Here is a 15,935-nt window from a genome sequence, read left to right as displayed (position 1 = left end):
TTCAAAAAAGTCTAGTAGATTGGTGAGGCACGATTTCCCTTCACAAAAGCCATCTTGATTTGAACACGATTTGTTGGTCCTCTACGTGTCTGATAATTCTGTTCTTTACTAGAGTTTCAACAAATTTCCTGTTATTGAACTTAGGCTTACTGGCCTGCAATTGCCATAATCACCGCTGGAGCCTTTTTAAAAAAAATTGGTGTCACATTAGCTATCCTTCAGCCATCTGATTCAGAGGATGATTTAAGTGATAGGTTACATACCACAGTTAATAGTTCTGCAGTTTCATATTTGAGTTCCTTCAGAACTCTTGGAAGAATACCATCTGGTCCTGGGGACTTATTGTGTTTAATTTATCAATTTGTTCCAAAACCACCTCTACTGACACCTCAGTTTGGGACAGTTCTTCAGCTTTGTCACCCAGAAACAATAGCTCAGGTATGGGAATGAATCTGCTGTAAAGACTGATGTTAAGAATTAATTGAGGTTCTCCGCAATGACCTTATCTTCCTTGCTCAGTTAGAACCTCAATTGTCCAGTGGCCCCACTGATGATTTAGCAGGCTTCCTGCTTCTGACATATGTAAAATAAATAAATAAATAAATAAATAAATAAAAATTTCTCTTAGTTTTTGTGTCTCTTGCCAGTTACTCTTCAAATTCTTGTTTGGCTTGCCTGATTTTACTTTTACTCTTGACTTGCCAGAGTCTATGCTCCTTTCTATCTTCCTCAGTAGGATCTGATTTCCAATTTTAAAGGATGTCTTTTTATCTCTAACTCCCTCTTTCACTCTGTTTAGCCATGGTGGCATTTTTTGATCCTTTCTCTCCGCCTCCCCCCCTTTTTTTTTAAATTTGAGATATACATATAGCTTGAACCTCTATAATGGTGTTTTTAAAAAAAGTTTGCATGCAGCTTGCTGGTATGTCACTCTTGTGACTGTTCCTTTTCATTTTCATTTAACTAATCTACTCATTTTTGTGCAGTTCCCCTTTTTTGAAGTTAAATGCTACTGCGATGGTCAGATGGTCAGTAATATATTCCTACTGTTAGACTCTTATTCTTCAAGCATGGAATTTCTATCCATAAAGATTCTATGGTACAGTCTGACTGATTTAATATTACATTTGATTCTATGCTTTCTTTCACATATAGTGCCATTCTCTCACCAATACAATCTACTTGGTCATTCCTATAGATTTTGTATTCTGGTGTTATGTCCTACTGATTATCACAGTTCCACCAAGTTTCTGTGATGGTTATTATATCAATATCCTCATTTAATACCAGGCACTGAATTTCATCCATCTTAACTTTTAGACTTTGTGCACTTATATAGAAGCACTTATAAAATTTGTCAATATTAGCTATCTTACTTCATGTGACTGGTGCTCTGCTGTCTCTGACAGACATATTATAGTTACAGATATTTTTGGGACTTATCACAGAATAAATGAATGCAACTTTTCCATTTGACTGTTTCTCTTCAGCTCCTACCTGTACTTTATCAACTTCTATCCTCGCCTCTTTACTAGGGTATAGAGAATATCCGTTAACAGATTCCCCCCCCCAAGAGACGTGTCTGTCTGAACTGTGAGCTCCTCCGCAACTGTTGGCTTTCCCCCAGACCTCAGTTTAAAAACTCCTCTACAACATTTTTAATTTTACATGCCAGCAATCTGGTTCTGCTTTGGTTTAGGCACAACCCATCCTTCTTGTACAGTAGCTCCTAGCTTAACGTTGTAGTTATGTTCCTGAAAACTGCTATTTTAAGTGAAACAATGTTAAGTGAATCCAATTTCCCCATAAGAATTAATGTAAAGTGGGGTGGGGGGGTAATTTTTTTTTCACCAGACAAAAAAAAATATATATATATATATATACACACACACACACAGCATAAGTGTTAAACGATTTAATACTGTACACAGCAATGATGATTGTGAAGCTTGGTTGAGGTGGTGGAGTCAGAGGGTGGGATATTTCCCAGGGAATGCCTTATTGCTAAATGATGAACGAGCACTTCGCTGAGCCCTCAAGGGTTAACACATTGTTGTTAATGTAGCTTCACACTACAAGGCAGCAGGAATGGAGAGAGGAGACACAGCATGGCAGAGAGAGACAGAGACACACACCGTGTGTGTGTGTGTGTGTGTGTGTGTGTGTGTGTGTGTGAGTGTGAGAGAGAGAGAGAGAGAGAGAGAGAGAGACTTGTGCTTTAAGTATGCTGACCCCACTCTAAGTATACTGCCTTTTTAAGTAGATCAGCAAGTTGAGAAAGGAGCTGCTGCCAGCAAGCTCCCTCCATCCTGAGCCCTGTCATGCCGCCCCCGCTCTGTGGAGACAGAGTGCAGGAGCAGGGGGAGGGGGACACCCTGACATTAGCACCCCTATTTTCCCTCCCCATCCCTCTGCACAGCAAGCAGGAGGCTTCCAGGAGCAGCTCCAAGGCAGAGGGCAGGAGCAGCACACGGCAGGTGGGGGAGGGACACCTGAACTGCCTAGCCATTGATAGCCTGCTGGGTGGCTGCAGCACAGGGAATTTAGGGGAGCTGATAGGGGGCTGCTGGTCCACCATGGTTCCAAGCCCCCACCAGCTAGCTCCAAAGGGCTGCTCTTTCTGCAAGCAGTGGACAAAGCAGGTGGCTGCCACACAGCAGTTATAAGGGAGCACTGTACAACTTTAAACGAGTATATTCTCTAATTGATCAGCAGCGTAACAAGGAAACAATGTTAACTGGGATGACGTTAAGTGAGGAGTTACTGGATAGGCTCCTTCTTTCCTAACAAACATAAAACCCTTCCCACACTATCCACGCATTGAGACCCCACAGTCCTGCCTGTCTACCTGGTCCTGCGTTTGGAACTGGAAGCATTTCAGAGAATGCTACCATGGAGGTCCCGTCACTGGTACCTACATCTACCACGACCACCAGCTCCTCTGGCTTCTCCCCAGCACGGCATGTAAGTCTGTCTAGATGTCTTAAGAGATCCACAACCTTTGCACCCAGCAGGGAATTTACGATGTGGTTCTCCTGGTCAACACAAACCCAACTAAATACATTTCTAATAACTGAACACCCTATTACTAACTGTCACTTCTTAGTAACTGGGGTCCCCTCCCCCTCATTGTAAAAGGATACCATGACATCTGGAAGGAGTTTCAACTACAGGATTTTTTTTGTTTTTAATATTTTGTGTATTTTTACAACCTTGTATTGACTGGTCCATTATACATCCAGTAAATGCTAGAACGCTTTAGAAAATTACATTTTAACTTCAGCAGGAAACATACAGTGAAATCACGATGTTGCATTGGAACATGTCAAGAATATTGTCTTCAGTATGGATTGTCTAATGTAACACTACATTAGACAATCCATACTGAAGACAATATTCCAAATGTAGCCAGACACAAAGCTTATGTCAGCAAGGCACTGTTGCCTGTTATGTGCACCATTCCAGCAGCCTTTTATTTTTTCTTCCTGATGCTACACTATGCCCACAAACACCACATCAGGCATCTTTCTTCCAGTTTCCCTTTTCCCTTTCTGGGCATATTTCCTCAATGATTAAGAAAATACTTCAGAGCAAATTAGAAATTTTATTTTAGTTTTGTTTTATCATTTTAAATACTAGTAAATTCCTGGCTGCTTCAGATTAAAAGAATGACATTTTATGTATAAAAGTAATGCACTGTATATCAGTTACTGACTATGCGGGATAGTACATTTTGGCTACAGCTGCATATGAATATTAAAAATTGTATGGCTCCACATTCATAGAAACAGGTAGATTTTGCTGGTAGTTGATAATTAAAATGAGTACTAGTTGCAGAGACTGTAATGTTGCTGCTTACACATATGGTGGATAATTTCAGTATTCTGTCTAGTGTGCGTACACACACACACACACAGCAGTTCACTCATTTTCTTACTTTTGTACCGCAAGTTCTGTGTCAAAGGTGAGGGTAGTTCCAGTGTTGACCACAAATACATATAACTTCATGATGATTTCTTTGTGTTCCTGAAGTTTATACCTTCCACTTTGGTAGTATCATTTAGAAACTGCAAAGAAACCGAAGCAAAACATATCACTTACAGTTAACTCACTTTTTAAAGAAAAAGCTAGGAAGGTAGCTAAACCACAAAAGCAGCTTATTAGATCTTAAATCTTTCAATTGAGAACATACTGAAAGGGCCCATGATGGGTTATTCCAGTCAGTACACCTGCATTGTGGCAGAACTGATGTAATTGCTTCCAAATCATCTCCAGCAGATGGTGAGGCATTGTCAGGTATTGCCATTTATTATTCAGGACTATTTTGTGGCTATTTGTTCAGTAGTATGAAATAAAACTATACAATTATTGTATAATGAACATAAAAGCACATCACACAAACCAATATTTGCTTACATCTCTAGTATGTATATTTGCAGTTTATCATCTACTATGTGTTTTAATCATGACCTCTTTCACCACACAAAATCCTTAACAACAAACTTGGACTAGCTACCAACCTTTTGAAGGGCTTTATCTTTGTCCCCAGTTTTTGTCAGTCAGAATTTGTTTGATTTAAAATCCATTTTAAATATATGGACAGAAAGGTCACGGCAGTAGTTACCACTCTTATTTTTGTTGGTGTTCATCTTACAGTGGATTGGCTGACTGGTGTCCCCAAGTTCCCTCCCCAGTACCCCAGCAGTGTGACCTGATATAGGGTATGTCTACACAGCAAAAGCTGTGCACAGGCTTGCCTACCTGAGCTAGCTTGAGTCAAAATATAACAGCAGTAACAACAGTAAGGAAGTATGAGTGAGTAATACAAGCCTGGCACACACTCTGAGTACGTACTTGGCTCATTAGCCTACTACGTACTAGCAAGATTCAATCCAATACAAGGGTAGGTTAACCCAGGCACAATTTTTGCTGTGTGGACATACCTATAATTGGCACCTTTTGTCCTTTATAATGACCCCTCTCCCTCCTGGTCTATTGTCTGTTCTTGTTTTTCTTTCGTTTTACCTTTGCATCTATACTGGTCCCCCTTCTCACTCCTCTACCCACTAGAAGGCTAAATGCTACTTAGAGTTACTCCTGGTGGGAATTCTGTGCCAGAATATTACAAATTCTGCAACAGAAAATTAAAAATTATGTGCACAATATTTTAAAAGTCTGCAAAATTCTGAATAGTTTATTTGTCACCAGTTTCAATTATTTTTGGTCATTTATTTCAAAATACCTATCAGCAAGTATGCCCATAACAATACGGACAACAAAAAAGATTCAGGAAATGTTTTTTGACAAATAGATTCCTTACTAGGCATATTAATACAGAACTGTGAGATAATTCAATCAAACTACAATACAGAATCATATTTCCTGCACCCCTCAGAAGCAGTGCAAAGGCTTGGGAGAGTCAGGGATAATGGAGGACCTGAAGGAGAGGGAAGTAATTGCTGGGAAGGAGTCTGGGTGTGAACTTGGAGGGTTGTTGGATATGGGTGGGAAAAGTATGGAACAGGATTTTTTGGGGGGGCAGGGAGGGATTGTTAGGCAGCTTCCCCCATGCAGACCCTGGCTGACCCTTAGCCTCTCCCATTCAGTCAGGCACCTCTGCCCCGTCCCCATGTGTCTCTACACTCCCGCAAAAGGTAGAACGACAGCAACTTTCCGGCAAAAGCTTTTTTCTGCACAAAAAATTAAAAATATGCATAGCTCATGAAATACGCACACACAATTTCCCCAGAAGTATTAGAGTGGGAATATGTCCACTGCAATTGAATCCTGGGTTTTTCCAAAGACTCAACCCATGCTTCCCTGACCAAACACAGCCATTGAAAAATTAGATGCTTAGAGTTGGAGAAGCAGCAACCTACTATCTAAGAGAAGGCAAGCTCTTTGGGGCAGGGACTATCTTTTTGTTCTGTGTCTGTACAACCACCAGCACAATGGGATCCCGGTCCACAACTAGGGCTTTTAGGCACTACAGTAATACAAAAAAATAAGAATTTGCTTTTGAGCAGCTGCACACCACTTTATGTGACGCCAGAAGACCACACTTGCAACATGGATACAGAACACAAGGGATTTATGCCATTTGAACTTCCATGCTGTTTCTTTTTCTCTGCCTTGTACAAGGAGGGAACACGTCTCCTCTCAACTTTTCAGACTGAGGAACACTCAGCTGAAGGGAAACATTTCGATCCACAGCATCACCTCCGAGTACTAAATCAGTGGGTGTGCATATCCACACTGCAATCACACCACTCTCCTTTTACAGCAGTTAAACTAAGTCAGGCACATAATCCAACATAGCATCTTGTGTACTGGCCCTATGCATCAGAAAAGCAGCAGTTTATGGAGGTTTGTTTTGTTCTAATAAGTAGTTTCTCGCATCCTTCAGTGTCTACCTCATGCAAAGCAAAAGGTATCTCCTGTTCTTTATGAGGAAAATAGTGCATTTAGTTGGCACAATGTGACCAACCTGATCTGACCTACCTACAGGAAAGAGATTCATGTGTTTAAAGCCTATGGACAATTAAATCCTTCCCCTTCAATGCTGAAAAAAGGCTTAAACACACAAGCAAAGCAATACTAACAAGAACCAAATACACGCTGGGAACTTTTGTTTTTGAAAGCTGGATTTGTTATCTTCCTAAACTGTCTCAAGGTTGTTCTGTTTACAGACTAAGAGTGTTTGAGTTAAAGACAACTACTAGAAATGACTGCTATTGAATCCCGGGTCTTTCCAAAGACTCAACAATTATAAAAACCTAAGGATATTCTAAAGAGGAAGCGTGGTTATTTAATTTGGTGAGTTCGATATCTATTCCTTTGCTTCCCCCCCACCCTGCCTCCATTCTGAATTAGGTTCTAATGGGTGTTACCATTCTACTGGACTATGGCACATGGCATTTTTCAAGTCTGACAACATAGGTTAATAGCCCCAGATCCCTGCACTAGTCTGCTTGCCAGATGCTGTACCTACTATATCTGACAGTAGGAAAGAGGTGAAGTCTGCCATCTGAGAAGGGGTCCTCGTGTTCTGATGCCATCTTTCTGACCTCACTCTTGTCCAGATACACTGCCAAAATTCAGGCCCATAATTTTCCACCAAGGCAGATGGAAGCATTAGTATACAAAAGGCTCAATCATTTTTACTACCACGTTATCCAATCTTGCACTAGTGAGGAATTAAGGGTATGAATTTTGCTACCACAGATACACTCAGAGAAACCAGAGATCCTCCCTGCTTGAGAAAGGAGACACAAATTTTGTCAGAGCCGAAAACAATTACTACTACCCCACTATCTGAACAAAAATGAGCACTCTTTCCCTCTTTCTTCTCCTGTCTTCAGTTGCATGTTTGTGTCTGGCCCTGGAGAAGCAGAATTTGACAAAACTGAAAGCTTGTGAGCAACCTCTTCCAAATTAGTAGCAATTCTGAGCCAGTAAACAGCTGTAGGAGAAATTTCAAAATGTATTTCAAACACACTGAAAAAAGCTCTTCTGCTGCTGGAGGAATTCTGGAAAGTTAGGTCTTGTCTACTTGGAAGAATTTTACTCATTATAAGAATATATAACCCCATTTGGACATACTTATTGCAGCATAGTAATGGCTTTTTTCAGTTTAGCTTAAATTCTTTTCCAAGTGACTTAAGCTAAACCTAAAAAAGCCACTATTATATTAGAATAAGAAAAGGAGTACTTGTGGCACCTTAGAGACTAACCAATTTATTTGAGCATGAGCTTTCGTGAGCTACAGCTCACTTCATCAGATGTTTACCGTGGAAACTGCAGCAGACTTTATATACACACAGAAATCATGAAACAATACCTCCTCCCACCCCACTGTCCTGCTGGTAATAGCTTATCTAAAGTGATCAACAGGTGGGCCATTTCCAGCACAAATCCAGGTTTTCTCACCCTCCACCCCCCCCACACAAATTCACTCTCCTGCTGGTGCTAGCCCATCCAAAGTGACAACTCTTTACATAATCAAGTCGGGCTATTTCCTGCATAGATCAAGGTTTTCTCACATCCCCCCCACCCCCATACACACACAAACTCACTCTTCTGCTGGTAATAGCTCATCTAAACTGACCATTCTCCAGGTTTAAATCCAAGTTAAACCAGAACATCGGGGGGGGGGGGGGTAGGAAAAAACAAGAGGAAACAGGCTACCTTGCATAATGACTTAGCCACTCCCAGTCTCTATTTAAGCCTAAATTAATAGTATCCAATTTGCAAATGAATTCCAATTCAGCAGTTTCTCGCTGGAGTCTGGATTTGAAGTTTTTTTGTTTTAAGATAGCGACCTTCATGTCTGTGATTGCGTGACCAGAGAGATTGAAGTGTTCTCCGACTGGTTTATGAATGTTATAATTCTTGACATCTGATTTGTGTCCATTTATTCTTTTACGTAGAGACTGTCCAGTTTGACCAATGTACATGGCAGAGGGGCATTGCTGGCACATGATGGCATATATCACATTGGTGGATGTGCAGGTGAACGAGCCTCTGATAGTGTGGCTGATGTTATTAGGCCCTGTGATGGTGTCCCCTGAATAGATATGTGGGCACAATTGGCAACGGGCTTTGTTGCAAGGATAAGTTCCTGGGTTAGTGGTTCTGTTGTGTGGTATGTGGTTGTTGGTGAGTATTTGCTTCAGGTTGCGGGGCTGTCTGTAGGCAAGGACTGGCCTGTCTCCCAAGACTTGTGAGAGTGTTGGGTCATCCTTTAGGATGGGTTGTAGATCCTTAATAATGCGTTGGAGGGGTTTTAGTTGGGGGCTGAAGGTGACGGCTAGTGGCGTTCTGTTATTTTCTTTGTTAGGCCTGTCCTGTAGTAGGTAACTTCTGGGAACTCTTCTGGCTCTATCAATCTGTTTCTTTACTTCTGCAGGTGGGTATTGTAGTTGTAAGAAAGCTTGACAGAGATCTTGTAGGTGTTTGTCTCTGTCTGAGGGGTTGGAGCAAATGCGGTTGTATCGCAGAGCTTGGCTGTAGACGATGGATCGTGTGGTGTGGTCAGGGTGAAAGCTGGAGGCATGCAGGTAGGAATAGCGGTCAGTAGGTTTCCGGTATAGGGTGGTGTTTATGTGGCCATTGTTTATTAGCACTGTAGTGTCCAGGAAGTGGATCTCTTGTGTGGACTCTCTTGGCTCAGCCTGGTCCAGTCCACACAAGAGATCCACTTCCTGGACACTACAGTGCTAATAAACAATGGCCACATAAACACCACCCTATACCGGAAACCTACTGACCGCTATTCCTACCTGCATGCCTCCAGCTTTCACCCTGACCACACCACACGATCCATCGTCTACAGCCAAGCTCTGCGATACAACCGCATTTGCTCCAACCCCTCAGACAGAGACAAACACCTACAAGATCTCTGTCAAGCTTTCTTACAACTACAATACCCACCTGCAGAAGTAAAGAAACAGATTGATAGAGCCAGAAGAGTTCCCAGAAGTTACCTACTACAGGACAGGCCTAACAAAGAAAATAACAGAACGCCACTAGCCGTCACCTTCAGCCCCCAACTAAAACCCCTCCAACGCATTATTAAGGATCTACAACCCATCCTAAAGGATGACCCAACACTCTCACAAGTCTTGGGAGACAGGCCAGTCCTTGCCTACAGACAGCCCCGCAACCTGAAGCAAATACTCACCAACAACCACATACCACACAACAGAACCACTAACCCAGGAACTTATCCTTGCAACAAAGCCCGTTGCCAATTGTGCCCACATATCTATTCAGGGGACACCATCACAGGGCCTAATAACATCAGCCACACTATCAGAGGCTCGTTCACCTGCACATCCACCAATGTGATATATGCCATCATGTGCCAGCAATGCCCCTCTGCCATGTACATTGGTCAAACTGGACAGTCTCTACGTAAAAGAATAAATGGACACAAATCAGATGTCAAGAATTATAACATTCATAAACCAGTCGGAGAACACTTCAATCTCTCTGGTCACGCAATCACAGACATGAAGGTCGCTATCTTAAAACAAAAAAACTTCAAATCCAGACTCCAGCGAGAAACTGCTGAATTGGAATTCATTTGCAAATTGGATACTATTAATTTAGGCTTAAATAGAGACTGGGAGTGGCTAAGTCATTATGCAAGGTAGCCTGTTTCCTCTTGTTTTTTCCTACCCCCCCCCCCCCGATGTTCTGGTTTAACTTGGATTTAAACCTGGAGAATGGTCAGTTTAGATGAGCTATTACCAGCAGAAGAGTGAGTTTGTGTGTGTATGGGGGTGGGGGGGATGTGAGAAAACCTTGATCTATGCAGGAAATAGCCCGACTTGATTATGTAAAGAGTTGTCACTTTGGATGGGCTAGCACCAGCAGGAGAGTGAATTTGTGTGGGGGGGGTGGAGGGTGAGAAAACCTGGATTTGTGCTGGAAATGGCCCACCTGTTGATCACTTTAGATAAGCTATTACCAGCAGGACAGTGGGGTGGGAGGAGGTATTGTTTCATGATTTCTGTGTGTATATAAAGTCTGCTGCAGTTTCCACGGTAAACATCTGATGAAGTGAGCTGTAGCTCACGAAAGCTCATGCTCAAATAAATTGGTTAGTCTCTAAGGTGCCACAAGTACTCCTTTTCTTTTTGCGAATACAGACTAACACGGCTGTTCCTCTGAAACCTGTCATATTAGAATAAGTGTGTCCAAACAGAGGGATATGGCAGTATAACTATTGATTTAAATTCAAACTTCAGGTTATTCCAAAGCAAAATGCACTTTCCTTTGTATACAGACACTGACAACAAAATACAAGCGGCAGAAGGAGTCAAACAAAAATGGAAGTGTGGGAAAGGCACCAGACTAAATAGAAATTGAAATGGAGGGTGGGGGAGACAAATGGGCAAATAAAACAGCTACCAACTCAAAAGACTAGCTCCGGAAAAGTTCAGAAAAATCTTCCCTTCTAAATTCTGGAGCTGTGCTCTCTCCCCACCTTTTCAAACATACATTATAGGAAATACACAAACTAGTCAAGACCTCTATTTTTACCTCTGGGGTTCAGAGACTAAAACATTGTTTTTAGGTAGAAAGCAACACAACAGTGTTATATACAGTGCACCCAATTCTCCTCTTACTTCCACCTATTTAATCCCAGGTAAAACATTAAATTTAGTGCTAATTTACACTGGTGAGAGAGGAGTACAGTCTCAAAAAAAAATGTTAGACTGTGGAATGATCTGGTGGATTCTGAAGAATGGACTAGCAATCATTGCTATAATTCCAAATCTTAAAAATACAACTTAATTATAGGTTTAGTAGCAGCCGTGTTAGTCTGTATTCACAAAAAGAAAAGGAGTACTTGTGGCACCTTAGAGACTAACCAATTTATCTGAGCATAAGCTTTCATGAGCTACAGCTCACTTCATCGGATGCATCTTAATTATAAATCAGTGTCCATAAACAAGTTATCACAATAAGTTGTTTTCACCATAACCATACCTGAATCTCAGTGATGAAGAATATAAAACTGTTTCTATAAATCACACAAACTTGCGAGACAAAACAGTCAAACAAAGCTCAGCAGGAATTAAGTATGATTTGTTATCCTCTGGTGTTTCGGTATGGAAAAAGCTAATGCTGCTAATCATCATCTATTCTCTCAGGATGAAATTCATCCCTATGCAGAGGGCTGGAACAAGGCTTCTTCAACGCTTGTGGAAAAAAAAGTCCTATTTTGCAGATTTAAGTGGCACTCACTTGGTAAGTGGGCCAAAAGCTTTGTGCTGCCCCTGTACACAGGGGTTAATTAATCCTCAGAATTCTTTCATAATCCTTAATGATGAAGCTAGTATTGCCATTTTTTACATTTACAAAAAACCAAAATCATTGACAAAATCAAACCAAACATAAGCCAATCTATAGGATAACTGTCACACATCACCATGTAGTAGACTTAACTTAAAAAAAAAGTTACAACTTCAAGGGAAAAAAGGATTACCTTCAGGAGCTATACAGAGATACCACCTTCTTTAAAACACAGCAGGATAAGGTGCACATTTGCTTCAGTTGATTTTGGCAACAGAATGGAATGAGTGTTCAAAATGAGAGTAAAATACCTGCAAACAAAAGATACAGAATGTAATTAGGAATATCCATAGAATGTTTGGTTAAAACTGAACAATGAAGAAGTTTTTATAGCCAGTGCTGCACCTCAGAGGAGCAAATTGATGTATCTATGTTACAAACATTTAATTACTCTAATTTTGTGACATTTTGCTTAATATTTGTTTTAAGTATTACTGAAAAAGTTTGTTGAAAGTGTAACTACAAAAAGAGTTAGATTAATTTAAGATTAGTCAATTGCTGTAAAAACAAAAATTTAGTTACATATGCTAGACCTACTCAATTAAACTTGAGACAAAAAACACCACCAAATTATAAGTTTAGATACAGAAGGAGCAGAGAACTCAATATCCAGGGGATTCTTCCACAAATTAGAATATTTTCCCATTTCCTTAAGAAACTGAGAACCAGTAGTTAAATTTTAAATATAAACTGTAAGTGTTTCTTCACACACTTCCAATACTACTGCTTCACTAGATTGTCCAAAAATACTTAAATGGGAACTCAGGTTAAAAAAAAAATAAACATAAAAATCAAATCACTACACAGACTAAAAACAAAAACAACAGGAGTACTTGTGGACCTTAGAGACTAACAAATGTATGAAAGGATAAGCTTTCGTGGGCTACAGCTCACTTCATCGGCTGCATAGAATGGAACATATAGTAAGAAGATACACACACACACAGAAGGTGGAAGTTGGCATACAAACTGCAAGAGGCTAATTAATTAAGATGAGCTATTATCAGCAGGAGAAAAATAAACTTTTGTAGTGATAATCAAGATGGCCCATTTAGACAGTTGACAAGAAGGTGTGAGGATACTTAACACGGGAAAATAGATTCAGAATGTGAAATGACCCAGCCACTCCCAGTCTCTATTCAAACCCAAGTTAAGGGTATCTAGTTTGCATATTAATTCAAGCTCAGCAGTTTCTCCTTGGAGTCTGTTTTTGAAGCTTTTCTGTTGCAGAATTGCCACCCTTAAGTCTTTTACTGAGTGGCCAGAGAGGTTGAAGTGTTCTCCTACCGGGTTTTTGAATGTTATGATTCCTGATGTCAGATCTGTGTCCATTTATTCTTTGACTAAAAACAGCATTTTTAAAAATCTAATTCAACTTTTCCTATTAGTGCTAATTGCTTAACTTTTTCCTTTTCAGTGGCACTCCTGTGAGAAGAAGAGATATCACAGGTGTGACAGAGAGAGAAGGGAGAGATAGAAAAGGAAGAAATGGAAGGGACAAACACGAAGTGGAAAGACAAAAACAGAACAGGGGCTAGGACCAGATACTGAAGGCACAGCACAGTCACGACCTAACTTGTGATCAGGGGAGTTCTATAAATGAGATCTTTAAGACACAAGATAGGAATCTGTATTACCAGACAAAATACAATAATTATAAATCATGCCATTCAGCTTAATGGCTAAGCTATTATTTAAACATAACACCTGCTACAGCAGACAGATGATAGAAAAACATGAATACAAGAAAAATGCAAAGATTAAAAAAAAATGAAAAAGCTACCCAAATCAATACAAGTAAAAGAATACAGATTCTAACAGAAAAAAAAATCAAACACAAATTAACCATGTTGTATTTAGATCTCCTGCAAAACGTTTTCACTATTTTGTGTGGTGAATTTGCAGTCAAAGTCCAATTATTAAATCGGTTTAGCTTCTCAAAATATTACAAGATGCAGGGTTTTTTTTCAGGTTAGTGGCAACTCTGAAAAGCTGAGTTAATTTTAGAGATGATTCAGGAGGTGCAGTTAATTATTTTGTCACAGAGTACTTTAAAGCTTATTAATTTCATTTAGCAAGTTAATTCACTTAGCTCAACACTGCTTATCGAAAACAAAACAAAAGCCACCCACCCAACAAGTGCTTAATTTGTAATGAAAGAGGTGATGGGGCTCAAGCAATCTTTTTACATTCATAACTGATGCACCAAGCCCAGAGGTGCCAGGGATATGAACTGCCAAGCCTAGAGGTGCCTCCAGGCCTCAGTCCTGGCAAAAATTAAGCACTGCACCCAACCAACAAAACCCTCTGTTACATCCATAAAAACTGGCCAATGTAAAAGCCTCCTTAAAGGCATACAATACCAACTCTTCTTTAACAACGCTATAACACTATGGCTTTCATAACATTCCAAGCTCGATGCAACATGTAAATGGTACCAAAGTAACTTTTTGGTCCATTTGTGCTATATGTGCAGAATCTCCATGTTCCATTGTTTGATTTTGCTTGAACAATCCTTTCAGACTACAAATCATTTCCATGCTCATGAGTCGAAACTGAATTACTGCACTTCTGGATAATGGAGAGAGAAACAAATACAAGTTCCACAGTTCAGCTTTAAAGGCGCACTGCCAATTTGATTTTATTTTTTAGTTGATAAATTTCAAATAATTCAAGTTTCTTATAGCATGTTTAAAAAACCATGTACAAATTTCCTTTTTAAAAACAAAATAGTGTTTCTGATCCCCTGTTGATTTCCATAAGGGTCCTTTGCAGACAGGAAAGGTGAATGGGCAGACCCAAGCATGACAAAAAACAAACAAAACATGCTTATACTTAGATCCATCCTTCCTTCCCTTTCCTCTGCCAATGTACTAATGGTAAAGAACAATGAGTATAATCAGTTTACAGGACATTATAAACATAAAAATTAAATGTAAGTTAAGAATGTTATGTTGCTAAAACCTTAGTTTATTTAAAGTGAAAATTCAGAAATGCACTGTGTCACTTTATCTTTTCTTTACTCTGTTATCTAAGCTAGAGCAGGGGCGGGCAAACTTTTTGGCCAGAGGGCCACATCGGGTTTCCAAAATTGTATGGAGGGCTGGTTAGGGGAGGCTGTGTCTCCCCAAACAGCCAGGCGTGGCCCAGCCCCCGCTTCCTATCCGAGCCCCCTGCTTCTCGCCCCCTGACGGCTCCCCCGGGACTCCTGCCCCATCTACCACCCCTTGCTCCCTGTCCCCTGACCATCACCCAGACACCCCACCCAACTGCTTCCTGCCGCCCCATCCAACCCCCCCCTTATTTCTGACTGCCCCCCCGGACACCTGCCCCATCCAACCCCCCTGTTCCCCACCTTCTGACTGCCCCGACCCACACCCCCAATCTCTGACCACACCCTGAACTCCCCTGACCTCTATCCAAACCCACCCCCCCAACCACACTGCCTGGAGCACCGGTGGCTGGTGGCGCTACAGCCACGCCGCCCAGAGCACCAGGTCAGGCCACGGCTCTGCAACTGTGCTGCCTGACCGCCCAGAGGGTTGCGCCGGCGGTGCGGCGCGCTGAGGCTGCAGGGGAGGGGGAACAGCAAGGGAGGGACCGGAGACAAGCCTCCAGGACCAGGAGCTATGGGGCCGGACAGGAGGGTCCCGCGGACCGTAGTTTGCCCACCTTTGAGCTAGAGGCCCTTAATACACCAAAATTTGAATTTCAAATTCTGTAGGGAGTAAGCCTGTTTAAATACAACTATTTAAACTGGATTTTGATTAGTTCTAGGCTTTTTAGGAGCTTTTTAAAAATATATTTAAGCTAACACTCAAGTTGTCATGGCTCCTTTAAGGCTGAGATTTTAATTTAAATTTATTAAATTTAAAGTTAGATGTTGCCATAGCAACTTTAACTCTGCTTTTGTGCCTATGCATTTCAGGGTGGATAAAATTTTATTAAAAACAGATTTTTTTAAAAATTTAAATTAAATACAGGGTTTTTAAAATAAACCTATTTTAAAATATTAAATTATGACAATTACAATCATTTTAATTAATTTAATAAAATATTAAGCAGTACAT

General features: G+C 40.7%; 1 protein-coding gene across 6 annotated transcripts in view; it reads right to left on the bottom strand.

Annotated features, from left to right (window-relative positions):
- The window catches only part of RB1CC1 (RB1 inducible coiled-coil 1), a 165,080-nt gene that overhangs the window by 137,946 nt on the left and 11,199 nt on the right, over positions 1–15,935 (bottom strand). For all 6 annotated transcript variants that reach the window (XR_007355304.2, XR_007355305.2, XM_048840650.2 and 3 more), the window contains exons 2-3: positions 11,999–12,116; positions 3,938–4,067 (exon numbers count right to left, since the gene is read on the bottom strand). Coding sequence is in view for 4 of the 6 variants with exons in the window: in XM_048840650.2 (XP_048696607.2) it covers positions 3,938–4,008 (71 nt within the window). In the remaining 2 variants the exon portion in view is untranslated. The remainder of the gene's footprint in view (positions 1–3,937; positions 4,068–11,998; positions 12,117–15,935) is intronic.

Source organism: Caretta caretta, chromosome 2 (genome assembly GCF_965140235.1).
Source record: "Caretta caretta isolate rCarCar2 chromosome 2, rCarCar1.hap1, whole genome shotgun sequence".
Lineage (NCBI taxonomy): Eukaryota > Metazoa > Chordata > Testudines > Cheloniidae > Caretta > Caretta caretta.
Note: the sequence above shows the minus strand (reverse complement) of the source record. Positions and strands in the feature narration are given on the sequence as shown.